General features: G+C 38.8%; 1 protein-coding gene across 1 annotated transcript in view; it reads left to right on the top strand.

Annotated features, from left to right (window-relative positions):
• Nucleotides 1-23639, top strand: part of LOC126236186 (dihydrolipoyllysine-residue acetyltransferase component of pyruvate dehydrogenase complex, mitochondrial) — a 77498-nt gene that overhangs the window by 38126 nt on the left and 15733 nt on the right. Inside the window, exon 6 of the mRNA XM_049945286.1 lies at nucleotides 12522-12715. Coding sequence (XP_049801243.1) covers nucleotides 12522-12715 — 194 coding nt within the window. The remainder of the gene's footprint in view (nucleotides 1-12521; nucleotides 12716-23639) is intronic.

Here is a 23639-nt window from a genome sequence, read left to right on the forward strand (position 1 = left end):
ATCATTTGCTGAATCTGGTATGAGACTTTAGATATTTACATTGGTGAGGGCAAAGATAATTCAACTAAGCGAAATTTCAAGAATTTTTTGCCTTTAGAATTATTAATCTTTTCATGATAAAATGTAAGCAGATATAAATAGTTAACCGTTTACAGAGGCTATTCCAAGACATTAAAAAGCTAACTAACCATAAACTTTAACATCGTGATCACTCTTCCTAAGGAAGCAAATCTGGTAAGTGTACTTTCAATTAGGTACCACCTGTCAGCTTTGAACAATGATCTTATATTGAGCCCAAGATGTTACACAAACATGATTTCAAAATGGCGACTGACAACACTAAAATATAGATCTGAACATTGAATTGTACAAATTTTTGATGATAAATATTGGAAAGCCATGGAAAACTGGGTTTTGGGTGGGGAGATACTAAAATCTAAAATAATATCCTCAAAATCACAGTAATAGTCAAATACACAAAGCAAAAATAGCAATGAAACAAAATGCATCATTAATTTTTTTCAAAAAAAGAAGGCACAAACAACTTTTAACTACTATCAAAACATAATTTGAAATATACAGTGTGTTCTGGAAATATTTGTTCAAATTAACAGAGGAGGTAGAGAACATCAAAATTGCAATAATAAACATATGGTCTCTGAAGTCAATTTGTAATGTTAGGGAATGTTTAGTCAGTGGTGCTGATATAAGCTGATGTCAGTGGTACTGACTGGGAATGTGTACGGACATTCAAAACTGCTCTGTGTACAGATAGTTGGTTCATAGATCTGCTTGGAAACACATCATTTCATTCACAATCACCACCACTTGTAACAACAGTGACTTCCTTGTAGACACACAGATTGTCGCCATCAGTACTGCCTTGTGACAAAAACAGTGAGCATAGAATGGCTTACGTGTGCTGAAATGGATGACATGCATCTGGTATATAGGTCTTTGAATGTAAATGGACAAGCTGGAGTGAGAGACTCTTGACAGTGCTTTCCCAACAGACAGATTCCACAACACCAAATGTCTGGACATCTGCATCACCTGCCATGCGGAACAGGCATTTTCCATGATACAGGCCGGAATCAAATAGTGTGAACTCCTGAAATGGAAGAAGAGAGTCTGAGACATGTTGAAGACACTCCATCTACAAGTACATGACGCATTGTACACGTCCTTGGCGTCAGACGTAGCATTGTATGGAATGTCTTACATGACCAACAGCTTCATCCTTTCCATCTTCAGTGTGTGGCAGCTTTAGCACCTGAAGTTTTTCCCCAATGTGTGTGTTCCGCACAATGGGTTTTACAACAGACTGCCCTGCACCCCTTATTTCCCCGTCGAAATCCCACATACTGACGAGGCTTTGTTTCCTTGTGAATGCTGTTTCAATATCTGCAATTCACATGTTTGGGCACATGTGAATCCATGATGTACTTACCGTATTTACTTGAATCTAAGCCCCACTTTTTTTCCGGTTTTTGTAATCCAAAAAACCACCTGCGGCTTGGAATCGAGTGCAAAGTAAGTGGAAGTTCTGAAAAATGTTGGTAGGTACCGCTACAACTAAGTTCTGCCGTCGAATATATGTAGCGCTACACAGGCATGCTTTGCAGGTACAAAGATAAATACTGGCACCAAAACCTCTGCGTCAGTAAATAAATTTAAAAAAAGGTGGAAGATGAGCTTTTTTCTCCGCCCTGAGTTTCGACCACTGCATTTTCATACATTAGCCAACGAAGTAAATACAAATTCCGTATTGTTCACCTTTGAATGTAGCAGCATTTCAATGAACTACGAAAATGTGACTGGCAAGACTGTTTGGGATGTTTGTCAATAGGGCCAACTCTACATTCTGAATTTTTTCCTACCTGTGAGAAGAGATAGTTGCTAATAGGAACTTTGATGTATTGTGAATCACATACAGTATTCTCTTCACCGTAAGAATAATACGAATATAAACATTTTGCCATGTATTGTTTCGTGTTTGCTGCTATCTCATTTAAATTCTGTCTGCCTAATAAACTACGAAACTTGAGTGATACAACAGCAAACACGGAAGAATATACATATCATGTCATGTTTATATTCATATTATTCTTATGCCCTATAGTGGTACAGTCAGAAATGAAGCACGACAGTTTACTAGTTTTATAAATCTAAGATGACTCTAATTTCTGTGCAGAATGTAATGTACTAAAGAGGTGTCTGCAAAGATTTTCAAATGGAGAAAAATTTTCTATAAACTCTTGTTCAGAACATCTTCTATCATACGCAGTCTATTATTTGGTTCTTGTTGATCATTATCGAAGAAAGCAGCAGTGTAAGTAACAACAAATAGCAGTCTCTTACCATTGTTTCGCTAATGAGACGATTCCTCTCTTTTGTTTTTTAATTGTAAGCAGCAGTAGCGTGCACAAAAGCAAGCCATGCCGCGAGCGGCGACAGGTCGTAAACACACATTATCAGAATGTGACAAACAATGCATGACACAGTACAGTAATGCATTTTCAGCTCTGAGTGACGTAAACACCTAAAACAAAGAGAACAGCACTTCTCAGATCAAAGAAAAATAAGCAATCGATTCAAACCAGACGAAGCATGTGAAAAAGGAAGGGTACCTGTATAAATATGGACGGAACGCCTGACGCATAGCAATGGCTATAGGGTAAAGCTTAACTGCTAAGCTTACGACTCGAACCAAACTACTGTAGCTGTATCGTCATTCATTTGACCTAAATTGTGTCTCATATTACAATGGACCAACTTTGTTTCGATTTGGAGGTGCGGCCTAAAACTTTTCTCTCCCCTTGAATTTCGAGTCTCATTTTTCAGGTGCAGCTTAGATTCAAGTGCGGCTTAGATTCGAGTAAATACGGTAACTTCATGCTAATCAAGAGCAATTCAGTGTTAATGTGTGAGCCAACATTCTTGGTGATCATTCCACCTCAATTGCACCTTTGTGGAACATGTGTTGCCAGAACTGATAGAGGATGTACCTCTGAATGTTTGACAAAGTGTGTACTTCCAGCACAATGGGGCAACAGCCCATTTTAGCATTTCTGTAAGGAATCGTATGACTGAGCGAGGTGGCACAGTGGTTAACACAGCAGACTTGCATTCGGGAGGACAAACCCGCATCCAGTCATCCTGATTTGAGTCTTCTGTGATTTCCCCAAATCGCTTAAAGCAAATGCCATACCCTTTGAAAGGGTATGGTCAATTTCCTTCATCATAATTTCCCAATCCAAGCATGGGCTCCTTTGCTCATTCTCTAATAACCTTTTCGTCAATGGGATGTTAAACACTAATCTCCTCCTCCTCCCTCCTACTCCTCGAAATCATCTGAGAGTCACCTTCGGTAATTGATGGATCAACCAAGGTGGTCCTGTGGCCTGGCTATCAAGGTCACGTCACCTGATATCTGGATTTCTTCATCTGGGAGCATATGCATATGAAATCATTGTGAAAACAGAACAAGACCTCATTGCTATAATTCCTGTCACTGCTGATACCATTGCAGACATGCCAGTAATCTTCGAATAGACGTGACCCTCCATTGTCCAATAATATATTGCATGCCAAAGGTCGCGCATTCGAGCACTTCCCATGAATGCCACTGCTGTAATAAGCTTGCTAAATGACATTCTGTGTAGATCATCCCAAGCCTCAGAATTTGTCCTCAGGGCCATATATACCGTAACTAAATATATTTGTTTCCATGTTCTCTACCTCCTGTATTAATTTAAGCAAATAGTTTTGGGACACACTGTATAACTCGAGTAAAAAGACTAATACCAATACAGAAATACTAATAGAAAAATCCAGAAGGCGGTATCAAAAGCAACAAGCGAGTTGTATAGCACAAATTAAGGTGTTGATACAAGTACTAGGAAGCCAAAAGTCAAAATGAATAAAGCAAGCCAAAAATTGCTGTGACTAACAAAACACTTATAAAGGCTGATACCAATGCAGACAATCAAAATCTTTTTTAATCAGAATTCCAGAAATAGAAAGAAGTCTGTGTTGCAAGTGTTTCATTAACAATGATATGGTTCGCGCAGTTAGCGAATTTTTCAGATTATCTGTAAGTAGTAACAACTATTTTGTTACATAAGTTATACAAAAACCTTTCTAGCACTGATCGATTGGATAGCTAAGCTGAAGCCGAAAGGTAAAGTGGTTCACTTGCTTTGAACAGTGAAGGCTGCATTAGTCATATTTAGGAGCCATTGGTCTGATGGCATTAAAGTGAAAACCTCAATTGTCAAATATAGATTGAGGAAAGCCTATGTAAGTGTAGGATTAGGAACAAAGATTGAAACTCACTGAACCATGGCGATATGCAGTGCGAAGATAGGTCAGCAATCACAGCCAGGTATCACAGTGGTAAACAAATGCAGCTCCAGACAACTTATATGCTGAAGTGACTGGATCACACAGTAGACAGACGTGAAAACAAAACTTAATGAAAGCACAGAGTGGCGGCCCTGATAGAAAAATTGGGTTGAAATAAAGTAAATGCTGATCAAAGTTAATTAAAAATTATGGAATAGAATAAAAATACTCTTAAAAAGTTTAAAAGTAGGTGAACTAGTGGCAAGTGTTTCAGTGAACTGCTAACAATGGACCAAAATATCAATCTAAATGAACAGGAGTAGTGGAGGGGTAATGATAGTAAACACATGGAGGGAGGGGGGGAGGAAGTAAAAAACACAGTCTTTAAAATTTTTGGGATAATAGGAAAACTAAACACTAAGCCACAGTGGTAGAGACAATTCATATTCTGGAGGGAAAGAAACCTTGTTTCACAAAGTGCCTAGCATCCAACGCATGTTAGTCTATCAATTATTCATATGACTTTGAAACACATCTCTGTTGGTTTTTTAACATTTTTGAACACATTCTAAGTTGATTTCTGAATGAATCATAAGTTGAAGGGATGAATGCCAACTGCTGACTGATTGTGTTGTTGATTGGATTTGACAGTGGTGAGCGTTGTTATAATTACTAGAGAAATACATAGATTCAGACTACCACAGTGAAAATAAACGAATAACAGGTAAGAAAGATGATGCATTACCTTCTCGGTGTATCCAAGAAAATGAAATTTTAACAGAAAATTTTTGGCCAGATCGCTATACTAGTAAGGGCCAGTTGTACAGTCACCGTCTAGCAGCCTCTTTAAAGTTCTATTTTGGAAGTAGTGCGGAAAACGTGTTGTAGGAAATGTAACAACGCCTAACCGGAGAATAATTGGGGGATAATTAAACCGGTGATTCTGGCGGAGTTAGTGACGTTAACCGGTGAATAAGCTTTGACATTAGCAGGAATAGTTACAGACTCATCTAGTATTGCCCCGGATCGGAAATATCATAGATCTGGGACTGATGTGCAGAGCAGTCTGACTTATTGTGGGGAAATGGGTAGTCTCCCCATGACCCCCGTTTACATGTAGTGATTTTGCTGTTCCCTCTTCGTTTACAGCTCTCACATCAAATGAAAACAAAACAGATTTTTGTGACTGGGAGCTATCAAGTGAATTAAAATACTTCACATAATTACGGAAGGCTAAAATGTGTTGTTAGTTTCAGATTTTATTTTATTTCCACCTTTCTGACAGTCAAGCATTTATTGCCTTGCAGAACAATGAAGTTGTTTTTGTCAGTTTGCTAAAGAAATTTTCTTTTATTAATCTTTTCCGCTGAGGCAGACAATATATTTGAAACGAAGTGTTTTATTCCACATTTCACGTGCACGTTTTCAACTTCTAGCACGTATGGCATTATGCCATAATAAACAACCAAACATGAGGTAAGACAGTACTGGTACTCTAAGAAAGTTTACATCCTGAAAACCACATTGAAAAGCTTAATAGCACGTTGTGGCTACTTCACTGGGAATCTGGACATACGAATGTGCACTTCAAATATGCACTTTAAATGTGCACATTTTAGTATGGGTCACGAAATTCTGTTGCTCTTAGAGTATCTTCTGATGTCTTGTTTCTTTTATAACATAATGTAAGATCTTTTAATGTTTTACACATACAAACATACGAGCTCCCTACGACGTAGCTGCGTAAGCGCGGTGACGCATGTCATCTGGCACACTCTGGCAACTGCAGAAACAAACCTATTTCTAACAGGTCGTGGGAAAATATTCTGAATGGTGGTTTCAAAAGCGGTACTGTCAAAGTAAATATCTTTTTACGCAAGTTGAACTGTGTGCGAGAATGTACGATGAATTTCTTAAATCACAGAGCGTTTGACTCTCATTTAAAAATGAACTCTTTGATGACGAGCCATTTAGATGAATTTCGAGCCCAGAAGATCAGACATGTATGTCATTATTAAAAATTTTACTGGCACATTTATGTGATATATTTTAAATTGTAATACGCACATAAAAGGCCAACATTATATGTGGAAGCTTAACTTCTCTTGCAGCATATTGACCTTAGAGACCAATATTGTATGTGAAAGCTTTTCTTTTCTTTTAGCAACACTATGTATATTAATTTAAACCATTAACTTTTCCTGTTTGTGTGTTCGCGCTACTTAAGTGGTGTTGTTATTGGCTGACTACATTGCGTGTCCTAAGCTCTGAATACCCGCAGTCATCGGCTGGCAAGATCACGTGACATGAGCTATGACTGGCTTACAAAAGCACATCACAATCTCGATTTCAATGCTTTGTAAAGTAACATGCAGTGTTAGGTGGAATTTGAATTTATACTTCCATAATACAAAAATATGCAGCGTACATGTTCCTGCACATCAAAGACCTTTCCAAAACCTGTTTCTTTCCCTGTGTTTCGTTTTCTAAGGCGCCAGGAAATTCTACGCCTGGGTATAAAACCATAACCATTCAAAGGACTGATAAGTTATACAGAGAACATATACTGTCAGTTAAAAGGGAAAAAGTATGTTTTCACCCAGGAGAAAGTGTATTTTTAACTGGAAAATCTGGAAGAAAACTGGGAATTTTTTTTCTTTGTCTGCATACACCCCCTGCTCTACCAACCAGCAGTTTAATTCAAGATGATAAAGTGATTAGGTCTTATAATTTCATGCATAAAAATAAACTTAAGATACCGACTGCAAAATTCTTCCCCATATGGGCTTTTTTTTAAAAAAAAAAAAAACAGGGCTGTCAGATATAACAAAAATATGATTGACATGTCTGCAATAAAAAAGTATTTTCATACTCCGAAGGAATTGTTCCTTAAAGTATTTATTCTGTAGGTTGTTAATGAAGATGTCTGCTAAACAACCAGCTAAACTACTGCTACACTGAGTTTGGCATTTGCTGTTCTTAATGTATTACACAACCTCACAACTTTCAGTTTCTCACAGGTCAGTATTCTTTTTAATGAAATTACTACTGGGTCAATTACTAATTCATTCTGTACATTTTCCTTGCAACTTCTTGTTCAGTGTTTTGTTTAGCACAACTTTTTCATGAGTGTTTTATTAGTGATTTTATTTTGTGAATTATTTTTTGATTTTGTTGTTGTGGTCTTCAGTCCTGAGACTGGTTTGATGCAGCTCTCCATGCTACTCTATCCTGTGCAAGCTTCTTCATCTCCCAGTACCTACTGCAACCTACATCCTTCTGAATCTGCTTAGTGTATTCATCTCTTGCTCTCCCTCTATGATTTTTACCCTCCACCCTGCCCTCCAATACTAAATTGGTGATCCCTTGATGCCCCAACACATGTCCTACCAACCGATCCCTTTTTCTAGTCAAGTTGTGCCACAAACTTCTCTTCTCCCCAATCTTATTCAATACTTCCTCATTAGTTATGTGATCTACCCATCTAATCTTCAGCATTCTTCTTCAGCACCACATTTTGAAAGCTTCTATTCTCTTCTTGTCTAAGCTATTTATTGTCCATGTTTCACTTCCATACATGGCTACACTCCATACAAATACTTTCAGAAATGACTTCCTGACACTTAAATCTATACTTGATGTTAACAAATTTCTCTTCTTCAGAAACTCTTTCCTTGCCATTGCCAGTCTACATTTTATATCCTCTCTACTTTGACCATCATCAGTTATTTTACTCCCCAAATAGCAAAATTCCTTTACTACTTTAAGTGTCTCATTTCCTAATCTAATTCCCTCAGCATCACCCGACTTAATTCGACTACATTCCATTATCCTCGTTTTGCTTTTGTTGATGTTCGTCTTATACCCTCCTTTCAAGACACTATCCATTCCATTCAACTGCTCTTCCAAGTCCTTTGCTGTCTCTGACAGAATTACAATGTCATCGGCAAACCTCAAAGTATTTAATTCTTCTCCATGGATTTTAATACCTACTCCAAATTTTTCTTTTGTTTCCTTCACTGCTTGCTCAATATACAGATTGAATAACATCGGGGAGAGGCTACAACCCTGTCTCACTCCCTCCCCAACCACTGCTTCCCTTTCATGCCCCTCCACTCTTATAACTGCCATCTGGTTTCCGTACAAATTGTAAATAGCCTTTCGCTTCCTGTATTTTACCCCTGCCACCTTCAGAATTTGAAAGAGCGTATTCCAGTCAACATTGTCAAAAGCTTTCTCTAAGTCTACAAATGCTAGAAACGTAGGTTTGCCTTTCCTTAATCTAGCCTCTAAGATAAGTCATAGGGTCAGTATTGCCTCATGTGTCCCAACATTTCTACGGAATCCAAACTGATCTTCCCCGAGGTCGGCTTCTACTAGTTTTTCCATTCGTCTGTAAAGAATCCGCGTTAGTATTTTGCAGTTGTGACTTATTAAACTGATAGTTCGGTAATTTTCACATTTGTAAACACCTCCTTTCTTTGGGATTGGAATTATTATATTCTTCTTGAAGTCTGAGGGTATTTCGCCTGTCTCATACATCTTGCTCACCAGATGGTAGAGTTTTGTCAGCACTGGCTCTCCCAAGGCGGTCAGTAGTTCTAATGGAATGTTGTCTACTCCCGGGGCCTTGTTTCGACTCAGGTCTTCCAGTTCTCTGTCAAACTCTTCACTCAATATCACATCTCCCATTTCATCTTCATCTACATCCTCTTCCATTTCCATAATATTGTCCTCAAGAACATCGCTCCTGTATAGACCCTCTATATACTCCTTCCACCTTTCTGCTTTCCTTTCTTTGCTGGTAGATAATTGGGCCCATTAAATGAAGAAAGTTACTCTTACAAACGGAATGACCAAATCGGCTGAATTCATGGACAAACATGGAACTGTCCAGTACATAGTTGCGGAACATGCTCTAAATCAGGTGTCCAAACTTTCAGCTTATCTGGACTATTTTTTGATATGTATTTCAATAAATAGGGAAATAAATGAGAAACAGCTCCTTGTTTTAGAGACCATGTTCGCCTTGGAATGTCATCTTGGTTACAGATAATGATAAACAAGCCTGCTTTACTTCATTTTTTTGGAGATATAAAAAATAATCTTTCTCTGTAGCCAAATCTGCATTCTGGAATGAAACACATGAACATTTTTAGTTCTTCGTCTTTAAATATGAGTATCTATAATTCGTATCACCACTTTATCACCAGTCTTAAATTCTTCAATGTACTCGCGTCACAGTGAAAAAACTCAAGAAATCAGCATGGACAATAGCAACACACATTCCCATAAAATAAAATCATGTCAACGTGAGTCTCAAATGACATTGCTGTTCATAATTCACAGGTATGCCACCTGTTCTATGCTACCTGTGTCAACACATGGAGAGTCCGCACACTTTCTTCTTCTACTTGCTAGGCCTTTTGCTAAAGCACTGATGAATATATAGTGCCTTAAACCTTAGGTCTTTCCTTACTTTACACAATGCAACCATATTTGTATATCATTGAAAGTAAAGCCCAGAAACTTGTTTCCTAGGAATTAAGACCTGTGACCTGTATTTTAAGTACAGAAGGGGCCATAAGTCAATTGTCAAAAATGTTTGGTGCATTAATACTGAACAGATGAGAGTACAAATTTATTATCAACAGATCAATATGTATAGAGATCAGTGAACCTACAAAAGAGGCTAAAAGTGGTTTCCACGCTGTTCAGAGCTGACACTGATTTACAAAATTTCACACAAACCTTCTGGAACTGTTGGTTTTCAAATTTTGATTTCATTCGTTCTTCCAAATGCTCAACATCACATATCTTGACAGAGTAAACCTCATTTTTTAGCGTACCTCAGACAGAAAAATTTATGGATGTGATACCTGGGGCTCGTGGATGCCACTCAATAGTACCTCATCTGCCAATACATTCATCAAAGCTTTCATTTAGAATTTCTCTCACAATTAACTCCAAAATGTGGGGTTGCTGCATCTTGTTACCATATCAGATTTCCCTTAACTGTCTGCAGATGTTCAAAAAGTGGCCTATTGTCCAGTTCTAATAACATTTCTTGAAACATATGTAGGTAATTTACAGAACTGACAGTACTGTTTAAAAAAATAAAGCCCAATTTGCCCTACGCTGAAAATCGTTGCCAAACACTTACACCAGGAGAACTGAATTCTGTTGCCACTGCGACATGGGAATTTGTATAATCTCACTTGATACAGAAATGTGCATTTCCTTTTCCATTCACTTCAAAAGTCACTTTGTTGCTCCAATGCTCTTGTAAAATTTGGGATATGCTTTTTGTCGGATTGTGTAAAAGTCATCGAATTCCATATGCTCGTTCATGTCGTCTTCATTTGGGTCTTGAAGAGAAGTAACCTATATGGTTTAAATTTCAACTTTTTTTGAATCCTTAGGTTTGTTCGTGCAATTCCATGCTCCTAGGGCAATTTTCTTTGTGGTTTAGTGGGTGGTTACCAAAAAAAAAAAAGGCGTGGTAACATTACAATCTGTTCTGAAGTAACAGACTTTGGCCTACCTGACTCAGGAAGCTTTGCTACTGACCCAGTCTCTTCAAATCTCAAATTTAATTTGTGAATACTGTGTGAAGATAGAGGTTGCACAGTTCCAAACACCACTGTAATTACGGGCATATTTCCACCATGTGTGCAAAACAAATACACATTGTTCTGTAGTTATTTTTGTATTCATCATTTCTCTGCTAACAAACAACATAACATCAAACTGCTACTGTCAACTGACCTACAGGCACAAGACGCTAATAAAGTTCACAGCTGACTACCAGTATGCTAGGAAAAAACAAAGTCTTAAGGATTACAAGTGACAGCTGACCTACAGACTATTCCATGTAGACAGAACAGATGTCTGTGCAAATTGTTATAAAGCATGTACACTGTAAAGCTAGTACTTCCTCTCCACTCCTCCAAACCCCACAGCTAGTTAACTGTTGTGAGGCTTTGAAGAGGAGCAGAAAATAGCTGTCCACAAAGAAAGTCATTACTTGCTGTTATGGTAGCACTTAAAACTTATTCCTGATGTACCCCAGTCTTTTGACTGATAAGGTGTCACTCACTCGTTACCCGCAAAGCCATCTCGAAAGTAAGCTCTACCTGAGAAGCTGTAAGGATGTTATGCTTCCAGGTAGTATTATAGGCATACAATCTAAAAATGTAGCTTTAAATGTTGTCTGTGTAGAAAAGAGTTTTGAATTCTCATCCACGCCAGGAGTTAGTGATCAAACACAGAACTTTAAAGGATTCTGGGATTGAAGTGAGGTGTCGGTTAGCTATATTGTAGTAGGGTATTTCTTTTACAGATAGTAGGGGCAAAGTATTATAACAACTGGTCATTGTTCAGTCCTTTTCTTGTTGTAGGAGGGCAATTAAGATTTCCTACTTTCACAAGTCTTGTCTGCCTGGTGATGGAACAGCCACGTACATTAACTATGCCAGAGTGGATATGGGTTCATGAGCAAAGCTTCTTACTGACTGAGCAAAATAGTCATTGCTCAGGACAAGTCTTTCCTATTTTATTTCTGTAAGGTTGCAGATTTGAATACTGATCCAATACATAGCTTTAATCTGTCAAGGTGTTTAAAGTTCATTCATGTTAAATGGGAAGGTAGAACTTTCTAGAATGTCATCCGTATGTATTCGATTCTAAATTTGTAGAATTTTGTTAAGAGGCTGTCGAGAATCAGCATGTGACATTACAGGTGTGGAGAAAACCACAGATATTCCATAAAAGAGAGAATTGGGAGGGCATCACATGCAGTCTCTTCAGATCAGGGTAGCATTGTTATTAGTGTTGCTGTTTCGTGCTGCAAAGAAAATAGACTGGTTGTGTCAGTCTACCAGTGTCAGGTGTGGCTCTGAGGTTGGTATCTTTCCATCTTTGACAATTTTTACTCTGCTGAGATTTCAGTGGTTTTGAATTAACAATAGTGGATGGCTTTGGACAAAATAATTTGTATTGGTTCCAGCAATTACTTAGAACCAAATATTACTTGTACAATCATAATATTGTTTTTGAATACTGTGTTCCATTCATTATGTGGTAGCTTGTATTTTGTGCAAAAATCATTATGAACCTTAGTTTCAGACAAGTGATCCAGTTTGATTAACAGAGTTCTTTGTTTTTTCTTTTAGACTATTCCTCATTATTACCTGTCCCTGGATGTTGAATTGGACCAAGTCCTTAAGCTTCGTAAGCAGTTCAACGCGTTACTAGAAAAGGATAAAATTAAACTAAGTATAAATGATTTTGTAATCAAAGCAGCTGCACTGGCTTGCAGAAAGGTTCCAGAAGCAAACTCTTCATGGATGGACACAGTCATCAGAGAGTAAGTTTAACATTTAGTACAATTTTATCTTGTCGGATACACAGTTGAGGCACTTTTGAAACATAGATAAATTAAATAGTTATTGCACCCATTCTTGGAGTTATTAGGAGTTACTTGGTTTCCTCGTAGTCCAATTTTGGCATCTGTGTTACTAAATGATTAGCCCAGTACCAGGTACTGGTTGCAAATTGCCTATCTAACAGCTTCCAGGGGCACTAAAATTTGATTTTCAATACTTCATGTAAATATTGACCGAATTTAAAAATTTAAAATTTTATCATAATTTACACTTTACAAGGTCCACTCCTATATTTAAAATTTAATACAAGACAAGTATTACAGTTAGAAACTGTGTTGTTGGCCTTGAGATTGCGTAACTGGGAAAAAGTTCATCGCTTACTACATTTTCAGTGTTCATGCAGTAAGACTTCAGTAGCAGACATTGTGTTTTAGACTATTACTTTTTTTGCTACCAATTCTATTTACAACACACTTTGTAGACAGTATCCCCATATGCCACTGATTGTACCTGCAAAATTATATCATTGTGTGACTTAAAAGTTCAGGAGATGTGACATCATAAACATTTAAATGCTGGAAAAACTAGCTTTCATTTAAAATGGAGTGCAAATCATCCCGACTATATTCATCCACCATTTCATGAAGAGAACGCTTACCAACTGCCAACAAAGTTTAAGGATAATTTGAAACCTTTTCCAAACTTTTTTTCACTTAAATACTTAATGTCATATATTTAACACATTAACTCAGTTGTAAAGTAAACAAGCACTTCAAACTGTTTTATACATAGGAGTTCAATTCTTTAAAAGTTCAAGGGTTTACTAATATACACTAATTGTCCAGTTCTCTAAAATACATTTCTTTCTTGACTATGACCACCTAATTTGAGCAGAATTTTTTACCTACAAGCCATTTCTTCATAGTTGGAAACAAGGAGGAATTGGATGGAGGCATATAGGCAGATACAAGAGATGCAGAAGCAATATCTAACACAATTCATGCAATTTTGCAGCAAAAACTCCAGATCAATGTGCTGACCATTGTCGTGATGAAATAATAATTTCTTCTTCACCGGATGTGATGTTTCATTCACTACCTTGTCAAAGTGGTCTTAATCTCACTGTGATAACATTTAAAAAAAAGTCTGAAGGAAAAGTAAATTCTGTTTTAACTTCCTGTTCATGATGAGGTGATAGGTGATTAGAGACAGAGCACAAGCTCAGATTGAGGAAGGAAATTGGCAGTGCCCACTTGGAAAGGGGGGGGGGGGGGGGGGAATACTAGCACTCACCTTCAGTGATTCAGGGAAACCTAAATCTGGATAGCTTGACAGGGATTTGAACTACCCTTCTCCTGAATCCATTTCTAGTGCCTTCACTGCTCTAAGAAGGCTGCGTATGACACCCTTCATGTCCCCAAAAATTTTTTGCCTTAGCTTTGTGGCCAGTGGAACTGCCGTCACCTTTTTTGAAGCAGATTCATGGGAGTGAGTTCAAGTATCACTTAAATGGCCCTAACTCCCAACTCATCTCTAAATTTTAAAGCTGCGCCCATTGTGCTAAAAATTGTCTGTCAGTAACTTTACACGCAAGAAACTGTCATTTCTGTTGATACACCTAGCCTTTGCTACTTCATGCATGTTGGATTGATTGTGGGAATCGTGTAGCAGACTTTTTTCATTGCTTTCTTTGGTAAGCATATCTGCTGGGAATCCTGAATGATTGTTACTAAAAGTGAATGTTCAGCTATGTTTAAATGTGTAATTGTTGTCATTTATGATGAGGGGCCTGTGCAAACAGTATCAAATTTTACTTTTACCTTGTCATGCATTTTCCAATTCACAAGCGATAATTGAATTGCTGAACACAGTTGCACTTTTCTTACCTCATTATTAACCAAGCAGCACAACATATTGAAAGGGCTGACAGATCCAAACTGTCCTACGAATCAGGGTTTTTTGTGTTTGTGTCATCAAGCAGATGTTGACACATGATGGTAACAGCAACTGCTGTTAGCAACAGCTTTCTTTAAACACAGTTCTTTATTTGCTTGCCCTCTTACATGTAATACAGTAAGTGGGATATCAGATGTGTGACCCCTCTGTATCCCTGTCTCCCCTCACTCCCTTTTTCCCTCCGATTCTCTTCCAATAAAAACTGAATTACGATCAGTTTCTTATATATGTACCTATCTCTGCTTTGTTTATCCACTAAATACTATGTCGTTTTCTTTGGTCATTCCATTGTTGTTCTCAAGCATTTATTTTCTGTGAGCATACAGTTTCATTCAGATATAACTTATTGGACACTGGGCAGTTTCCAGAAATCTGACGTTGATTTGTGATGGATATCTTCATAATCTTGTTGGCAGAAAAGTTGTGGAAATTCAAGTCTTTCAAATTAATATGGTGTAAATGATGTATGAAAGGTCATAACCATTTTTTTTTTAATTAATTTTATATCGTGGTGCTAGAACTGTACTTTTCGTCATTGTCAGTTCACTGATATATTTTTGACAGTTTGCTATCAATTCACTGTACAAGGTGTGTGAGAAAAGTAAAGGGACTGACAACATACAACGGATCTGGCAATGCTATATTGTTCTACTTGCGTAGATCGGTGTGTTCATCCCTTCCAGATACTCAGCATTTCGGCTTCATACAGCCATCACGTAGTACTTGGGGACAGTGAAGTTGTGTTTTTGCTGTGTGTTGTGAAAATGGAACATCGGAATTTAGAGCAACATTGTATCATCAAGTTTTCCAGATTTCCGTAAAGCATTTGACACTGTGCCACACTGCCAACTGTTAATGAAGATAAAAGCATACAGATCTCAGGGAGGTCAAGAACAGAACTGGTCTCATCTGAGCTTCAGATTATGCTAGATGGCCTTTGTAGAGAAAAAAAGGAAAAAAAAATCTAATACTGCAGATTTTAATATGGATATCACTTTTGATAGTCACTGTGCTTAAAGATTAACTGACGTGGTAAAGAAACATGGTTTCAAATTGAATTTCTTTGCATCTACCAGGGACAATTGTTAGTGAGCAATCTGTATTGGCAGTGTTCTAACTGATTATTTATATGAAGATGTGTGTAAATTTTGTCTCGAATCATGTATTTGAGTTCATTGTGCATTGTTCATTGAGTTGCCACATACAGACAGGGACATTTAAAGTGTAAAAACCCTATGATAAGGACCTTTAGCAAAGGAAACAGGCTAATATTAAGTAAAAAGCTAAAAGAGAAAAAATGGTCATTTGATCCTTGTAACTCAAGTGATGAAAACTTCGAGAAATTCCTAAATAGTTTCCTTGGTGTTTTTAATGAAACATTTTCACTTAGACTCTGCAGCAATAAAGTGAAAATAAATCAAAGTGGGATTCTCAGAACAGGAAAAGGCAACTGCACAGAGAATTAAAATATAATAAAGATATTGATCTCACTGAATATTTTAGATGCTAAAAACTATATTTAAAAGAGTTGTCAAGGCAGCAAAATAATTGAGAAGTAACAGGATAATGTTAAACCATAAAAATAAAACAAAGGATGTATGGTCTGTCATTGCATCTGAGTTAGGTGTTAAAGCTTGTAACCAAGAAATTTCAAAAAATAACATTGAAGGAAATACTACTGTTAGTCCGACTCAAATACCAGAGTAAGTTAATGGATTCTTTATAAATTTAGCAAAGTCTGATGTAAATGTAACAGATCATCACAACAAAGTAAATCCCTTTGGCCTAAATGAAACCTCTGAACTCTTCAGAAAAATTGTAAAAGTTTCTGTGAAGGATGTAGAAAGTGCAATCCTAGTATTAAAAGAAAATCGGCAGGTTGGGATGGGATACCCACCAAAGTTATTAAAGCAGTATACAACAGGATTGCAAAGCCACTAGCTCAAATAATAAATCAGTGTTTTGAAGAGGGTTGTTTCCCAGAGTTACTGAAATATGCTGAAGTCAAACCACTCTTCAAAAAGGGATCAAGAGAGATCATAGGAAATTGTCGTGTCTCAATTCTCCCAGTCATATCTAAAATATTTGAAAAGGTTGCTGGTGCCCAAATCCAAAACTTCATTGCAAAATATTCTGTAATTCTAAACAATCAGTTTGGTTTTCAACAAGGGAAAAACATCATAGATGCAGTGAACAGTGTCATTGAGAAAATACATAAATCATAACACAATTTTCTGCAGCCTTACAAAGGTGTTTAATACTGTAAATCATGCACTGCTTGTTTACAAACTTGAAAAGTATGGCATTAGGGACAGCGCTTAAATCCTACTTATCAAACAGAAAACAAAGAGTTATCATCTCTTTAAATATGTGGCAAATTATTATTCTGGCTGGAAAAAAATCTCAGGGTGTTTCACAAGGCTCCATACTAGTTCCAGTCATATTTCTCATATATGTAAATGACTGACCATTAAATATCAGCTCCCTGTTTGCCCAGAGACATCAATACATGGGAATGAAAATTTATAACAGATTAGAAGGGAACAGGTTAATGCAGATGAATTTTGGTCCACATAAAAGAAAGCTATATGAGATGTTGTTGTTGTTGTTGTTGTTGTTGTCTTCTTCAGTCCTGAGACTTGTTTGATGCAGCTGTCCATGCTACTCTATCCTGTGCAAGCTTCTTCATCTCCCAGCACTTACTGCAACCTACATCCTTCTGAATCTGCTTAGTGTATTCATCTCACAATTTTTACCCTCCACGCTGTCCTCCAATGCTAAATTTGTGATCCCTTGATGCCTCAGAACATGTCCTACCAACTGGTCCCTTCTTCTTGTCAAGTTGTGCCACAAACTCCTCTTCTCCCCAATTCTATTCAATACCTCGTCGTTAGTTATGTGATCTACCCATCTAATCTTCAGCATTCTTCTGTAGCACCACATTTCGAAAGCTTCTATTCTCATCTTGTCTAAGCTATTTATTGTCCATGTTTCACTTCCATACATGGCTACACTCCATACAAATACTTTCAGAAATGACTTCCTGACACTTAAATCTATACTCAATGTTAACAAATTTCTCTTCTTCAGAAACGCTTTCCTTGCCATTGCCAGTCTACTTTTTATACCCTCTCTACTTCGACGATCATCAGTTATTTTGCTCCCCAAATAGCAAAACTCCTTTACTATTTTAAGTGTCTCATTTCCTAATCTAATTCCCTCAGCATCACCCGACTTAATTCGACTACATTCCATTATCCTCGTTTTGCTTTTGTTGATGTTCATCTTATATCCTCCTTTCAAGACACTGTCCATTCCGTTCAACTGCTCTTCCAAGTCCTTACAATGTCATCGGCAAACCTCAAAGTTTTTATTTCTTCTCCATGGGTATTAATACCTACTCCGAATTTTTCTTTTGTTTCCTTTGCTGCTTGCTTGATATACAGATTGAATAACATCGGGGAGAGGCTACAACCCTGTCTCACTCCCTTCCCAACCACTGCTTCCCTTTCATGTCCCTCGACTCTTATAACTGCTATCTGGTTTCTGTACAAATTGTAAATAGCCTTTCGCTCCCTGTATTTTACCCCTGCCACCTTCAGGTTTACCTTTCCTTAAGTCGTAAGGTGAGTATTGCCTCACGTGTTCCAACATTTCTACGGAATCCAAACTGATCTTCCCCGAGGTCGGCTTCTACCAGTTTTTCCACTCGTCTGAAAAGAATTCGTGTTAGTATTTTGCATCCGTGGCTTATTAAACTGATAGTTTGGTAATTTTCACATCTGTCAACACCTGCTCTCTTTGGGATTGGAATTATTATATTCTTCTTGCAATCTGAGGGTATTTCACCTGCCTCATACATCTTGCTCACCAGATGGTAGAGTTTTGTCAGGACTGGCTCTTCCAAGGCTGTCAGTAGTTCTAATGGAATGTTGTCTACTCCGGGGGCCTTGTTTCGACTCGGGTCTTTCAGTGTTCTGTCAAACTCTTCACGCAGTATCGTATCTCCCATTTCATCTTCATCTACATCCTGTCCCATTTCCATAATATTGTCCTCAAGTACATTGCCCTTGTATAGACCCTCTATATAATCCTTCCACCTTTGTGCTTTCTCTTCTTTGCTTAGAAGTGGGTTTCCATCTGAGCTCTTGGTATTCATACAAGTAGTTCTCTTTTCTCCAAAGGTCTCTTTAATTTTCCTGTAGGCAGTATCTATCTTACCCCTCGTGAGATAAGCCTCTACATCCTTACATTTGTCCTCTAGCCAACCCTGCTTAGCCATTTTGCACTTCCTGTCGATCTCATTTTTGAGACGTTTGTATTCCTTTTTGCCTGCTTCATTTACTGCATTTTTATATTTTCTCCTTTCATCAATTAAATTCATTATTTCTTCTGCTACCCAAGGATTTCTACTAGCCCTCATCTTTTTACCTACTTGATCCTCTGCTGCCTTCACTACTTCATCCCTCAGAGCTACCCACTGTATTTCTGGCCCCGATTCCTGTCAATTGTTCCCTTATGCTCTCCCTGAAAATCTGTACAGCATCTGGTTTCTTCAGTTTATCCAGGTCCCATCTCCTTAAATTCCCACCTTTTTCCAATTTCTTCAGTTTTAATCTACAGTTCATAACCAATAGATTGTGGTCAGAGTCCACATCTGCCCCTGAAAATGTCTTACAATTTAAAACCTGGTTCCTAAATCTCTGTCTTACTATTATATAATCTATCTGAAACCTTCTAGTATCTCCAGGGTTCTTCCATGTATACAACCTTCTTTCATGATTCTTGAACCAAATGTTAGCTATGATTAAGTTATGCTCTGTGCAAAATTCTACCAGACGGCTTCCTCTTTCATTTCTTCCCCCCAGTCCATATTCACCTACTATGTTTCCTTCTCTCCCTTTTCCTACTGCCAAATTCCAGTCACCCATGACTATTAAATTTTCGTCTCCCTTCACAATCTGAATAATTACTTTTATTTCATCATACATTTCTTCAATTTCTTCGTCATCTGCAGAGCTAGTTTGCATATAAACTTGTACTACTGTAGTAGGCGTGGGCTTCGTGGCTATCTTGGCCGCAATAATGCATTCGCTATGCTGTTTGTAGTAGTTTACCCGCACTCCTATTTTTTTATTCATTCTTAATCCTACTCCTCCATTACCCCTATTTGCTTTTGTATTTATAACCCTGTATTCACCTGACCAAAAGTCTTGTTCCTCCTGCCACCGAACTTCCCTAATTCCCAGTATATGTAACTTTAACCTGTCCATTTCCCTTTTTAAATTTTCTAACCTACCTGCCCGATTAAGGGATCTGACATTCCACGCTCCGATCCATAGAACGCCAGTTTTCTTTCTCCTGATAACGACGTCGTCTTGAGTAGTCCCTGCCCGGAGATCCGAATGGGGGACTATTTTACCTCCGGAATATTTTACCCAAGAGGACGCCATCATCATTTAACCATACAGTAAAGCTGCATGCCCTCGGGAAAAATTACGACTGTAGTTTCCCCTTGCTTTCAGCCGTTCGCAGTACCAGCACAGCAAGGCCGTTTTGGTTAGTGTTACAAAGCCAGATCAGTCAATCATCCCGACTGTTGCCCCTGCAACTACTGAAAAGGCTTCTGCCCCTCTTCAGGAACCACAAGTTTGTCTGGCCTCTCAACAGATAACCCTCCGTTGTGGTTGCACCTACGGTACGGCCATCTGTATCGCTGAGGCACAAAAGCCTCCCCACCAACGGCAAGGTCCATGGATCATGGGGTGGGGGGGGTCTATATGAGATACTGGCTCTGAAATGTTATTACTCAGTGGATTAATTCATGAAGGCTGAACTGGAAATTTGAGCTGGGTACAATGCGTTACGTATCACAAGAAATATGATAGTGTTAGTATTTATTTTCGTGCTATTATTTATTAGTGTAAAAATCATTTTAACTGTGTTATAAATTTTTGACACATCTTCTGTTCACAAGTCCGCACCTCGTTGTCTAGTGGCTAGTGTTGCTGTCTCTGGGCCAAGGGGTCCCAGGTTCGATTCCCGGCCAGGATGTGGATTTTCTTTGTCCGGGGATTGGGTGTTTGTGTTGTGCACATCATCACCATAATCATTCATGAGAGTGGCTAAATTGGACAGCACAAAAAAAATTGGGCTGTGTAAAAATTGGGTCTTTGTATGGGCACTGATGACCACGCAGTTGAGTGCCCCACAAACCAATCATCATCATCCTGTTCACAAACCAAATGGATTGCAAATGTATGTCACAAGATGAGTAAACCACAATTCTGGATTAGGTTCACGGGTACTTGAGTGGCTCAGACATGTTACCTAACAGAACACATTATGTTGCTCCCAGTGGCGAATGTTCATCAGAGACTTGGGTATTGTCAGGAATGCCCCAGGGAAGTGTGATAGGACTGCTGTTATTTTCTATATATATATAAATGATCTAATGGAAAGGGTAAGCAGCAGTTTGTGGCTGTGCAGTGATAGAGGCAGCAGAGATGATGACTGTGGTGACAGGCTGCGGAGATGGAGGCGGTCCGCGCTGACTACTCCACTCGGCAGCAGTGACACCCAGAGTGAAGATGTCGCCACAGGGGCTGGTGCAGATGGTGTAGGTGGCTGCAGGAGCAGAGGGCTCTCCACTGCACTGTTGTTTACGCAGGGGATGGAGCTGGTGGTAGTGTCATGATACGAAGCCATCAAAGTTGTGCACAATGCAGAGGCAGCAGCTTTGGAGGCAATGGTCGACTTCTGACATCCACTTATGGCACCAGCCCAATCCGCAGGCCCAGAAGACGGAGATTGGATGCAGTTGCTACAAGGTGAGTGCCGGCAGTGGTCAGGCATCAGCCGGAGCAGATAAAGCAGTGCATGTGGCTGGTGGCCATGAAGCAACTCCATCAGGCTACAGTTGCTGACAGGAGTGAACCTATATGAACTCCAGAATCTATCGAGGGCTTCTGCGAGAGAAGATTGACTGATATATTTTTTTCATCTGGGTTATGAAAGTACGGGTCAATTGCTCTGCCTCTCCATTGGTCTAGGAATGAAAGGTAGGGGCTGTAACAAGCCAGATGCCACTCTTATGTGTAAACATCTTCAAAGTCTTGAGACACAAACTGTGGGCTGTTGTCCATCACAAGCATATACGGCAGTGCTTTCGAGGAAAGGATCTTTGAGAGGGCCACGGCCATATCTGACAGAGATGTGGATGGGCAGCACATAAGGAAATTTTGAGAAAGCATCAACTACTACAAGCCAAAATGAGTTAAGAAACAGACCGCAAAATCAGCATGAATAGGCTATCAGAGGTGCTGGGGGGAGACCACAGGGAAAGAGAGGCCCGTGGTGCCGCTTGATGGGTGGCACACTGCGGGCAGGCTGTCACAGTGCATGTGATCTCATTGTCAATACCTGTCCGAAACACATGATGGTGGGCCAGCAATTTTGTATGAAAAACACCACAATTACCAAGTTAGAAAAGGTGCATGATATCTTGCTGCAGCACAGATGGTATCACAGTCCTGGGCACCAATGCTGCAGTAGCTAATACTAACATACCATCAAGAACTGAGAGGTGATGGAAGATAGCATAATAATTACACAAAGGATCTGCTGCTCAGCCAACCGTGATAGACAAATTGAACAACCTGACACAAGACAGGATTTGCAGCCAAAATCTGAGAACGGATAATGGGAAAAACTATCCATGATGTTTTGGGCTTTGACATCTAAATGGAAATGCAACAGTTCATTCTGATTAAATACTGGACCAGGGCCACTCGAAAAAGAGCATCCACATTAGCATGTTGTGTTGTGGGTCAGAAATGAATCTCATAGCTACAGTATGACAAAAGCAGAGCCCAACGTTGCAGGTGATGGGCCACTTTCTGGTAAAGATGCCGAAGTATTGGAAAGAGGAACTAGAGGTTTATGATGAGTAACCAGATTGAACTTACAACCATATAGGAAAAAAATCTTTTTTTAGTTCGTACACCATAGAAAGGCTTATCTTTCTATCCACAAGTAGCGCTGTTGCGCCTGACTCAGAATTTTGGAAGTGTATACAGTAGGGCATTCCGAACTGACCATATATTTGCGCACAAGAATGGCCCTAAGGCCGTATTGGGAGGCTTCTGTGGCCAAAACAAAGTGTTGGCATGTTTGGAAGATAACCAAGCAAGGTGCCATGTGTAAGTTTGACTTTCAGAGAGTAAAACAACGCTTGCAGGCAGGTGACTAGTGAAAAGAAACATCTTTATGTAAGATAGCATGAAGTGGCTGTGCCAATGTGGCTGCACCAGGAAGTAGTTTATGGTAGTAAGCAATCTTTCCAAGAAATGCTTGCAACTCAACATTGATAGGACATGGAAAAGCCATAATGGCACTGATATGCTGACATAAAGGCTTGACTCGGGCATTTGAGGCTGCAAAAGCGATATAGATGATAGACGACTGAAAAAATTGCAATTTGTCCAAGTACATTTCAAACCAGCAGCCTTTAGCATTGTGAACAAGACACAAAGGTTCTGCAAATGTTGATCTGTTGAGGAATTGTAGACCACAATATCATCCAAGTAGTTAATGCACCTTGGCACGGAGGCTGTGAGTTGCTCCAAAAATCGTTGGAAAATGGCAGGGGTGCTAGCCACACCAAGTGGCGTGTGCTGGTGTTGGTGTAACCCAAGGGGGTTTTCTCTGTGATCATATGTTTGTAATCATCCAGAAGCAATTGTAAGTAGGCTTATGATAAGTCTATTTTGAAAAAATATTTTCCCTCAGAAAGCTTTTGAAGGCGTCTAACCCAAATGAGTTTCCAGTGTTGGCATAATCCACAATGAAAAAGGTCAAAAGCCAAGCAGCTGCACTATGGCAGTAGATAACTGTCCCAGTATAGGTATTTGTTGTTGGTTGAGACTCACCAAACATTGATATACAGGG

The sequence above is a fragment of the Schistocerca nitens genome, chromosome 2 (genome assembly GCF_023898315.1).
Source record: "Schistocerca nitens isolate TAMUIC-IGC-003100 chromosome 2, iqSchNite1.1, whole genome shotgun sequence".
NCBI classification, from domain to species: domain Eukaryota; kingdom Metazoa; phylum Arthropoda; class Insecta; order Orthoptera; family Acrididae; genus Schistocerca; species Schistocerca nitens.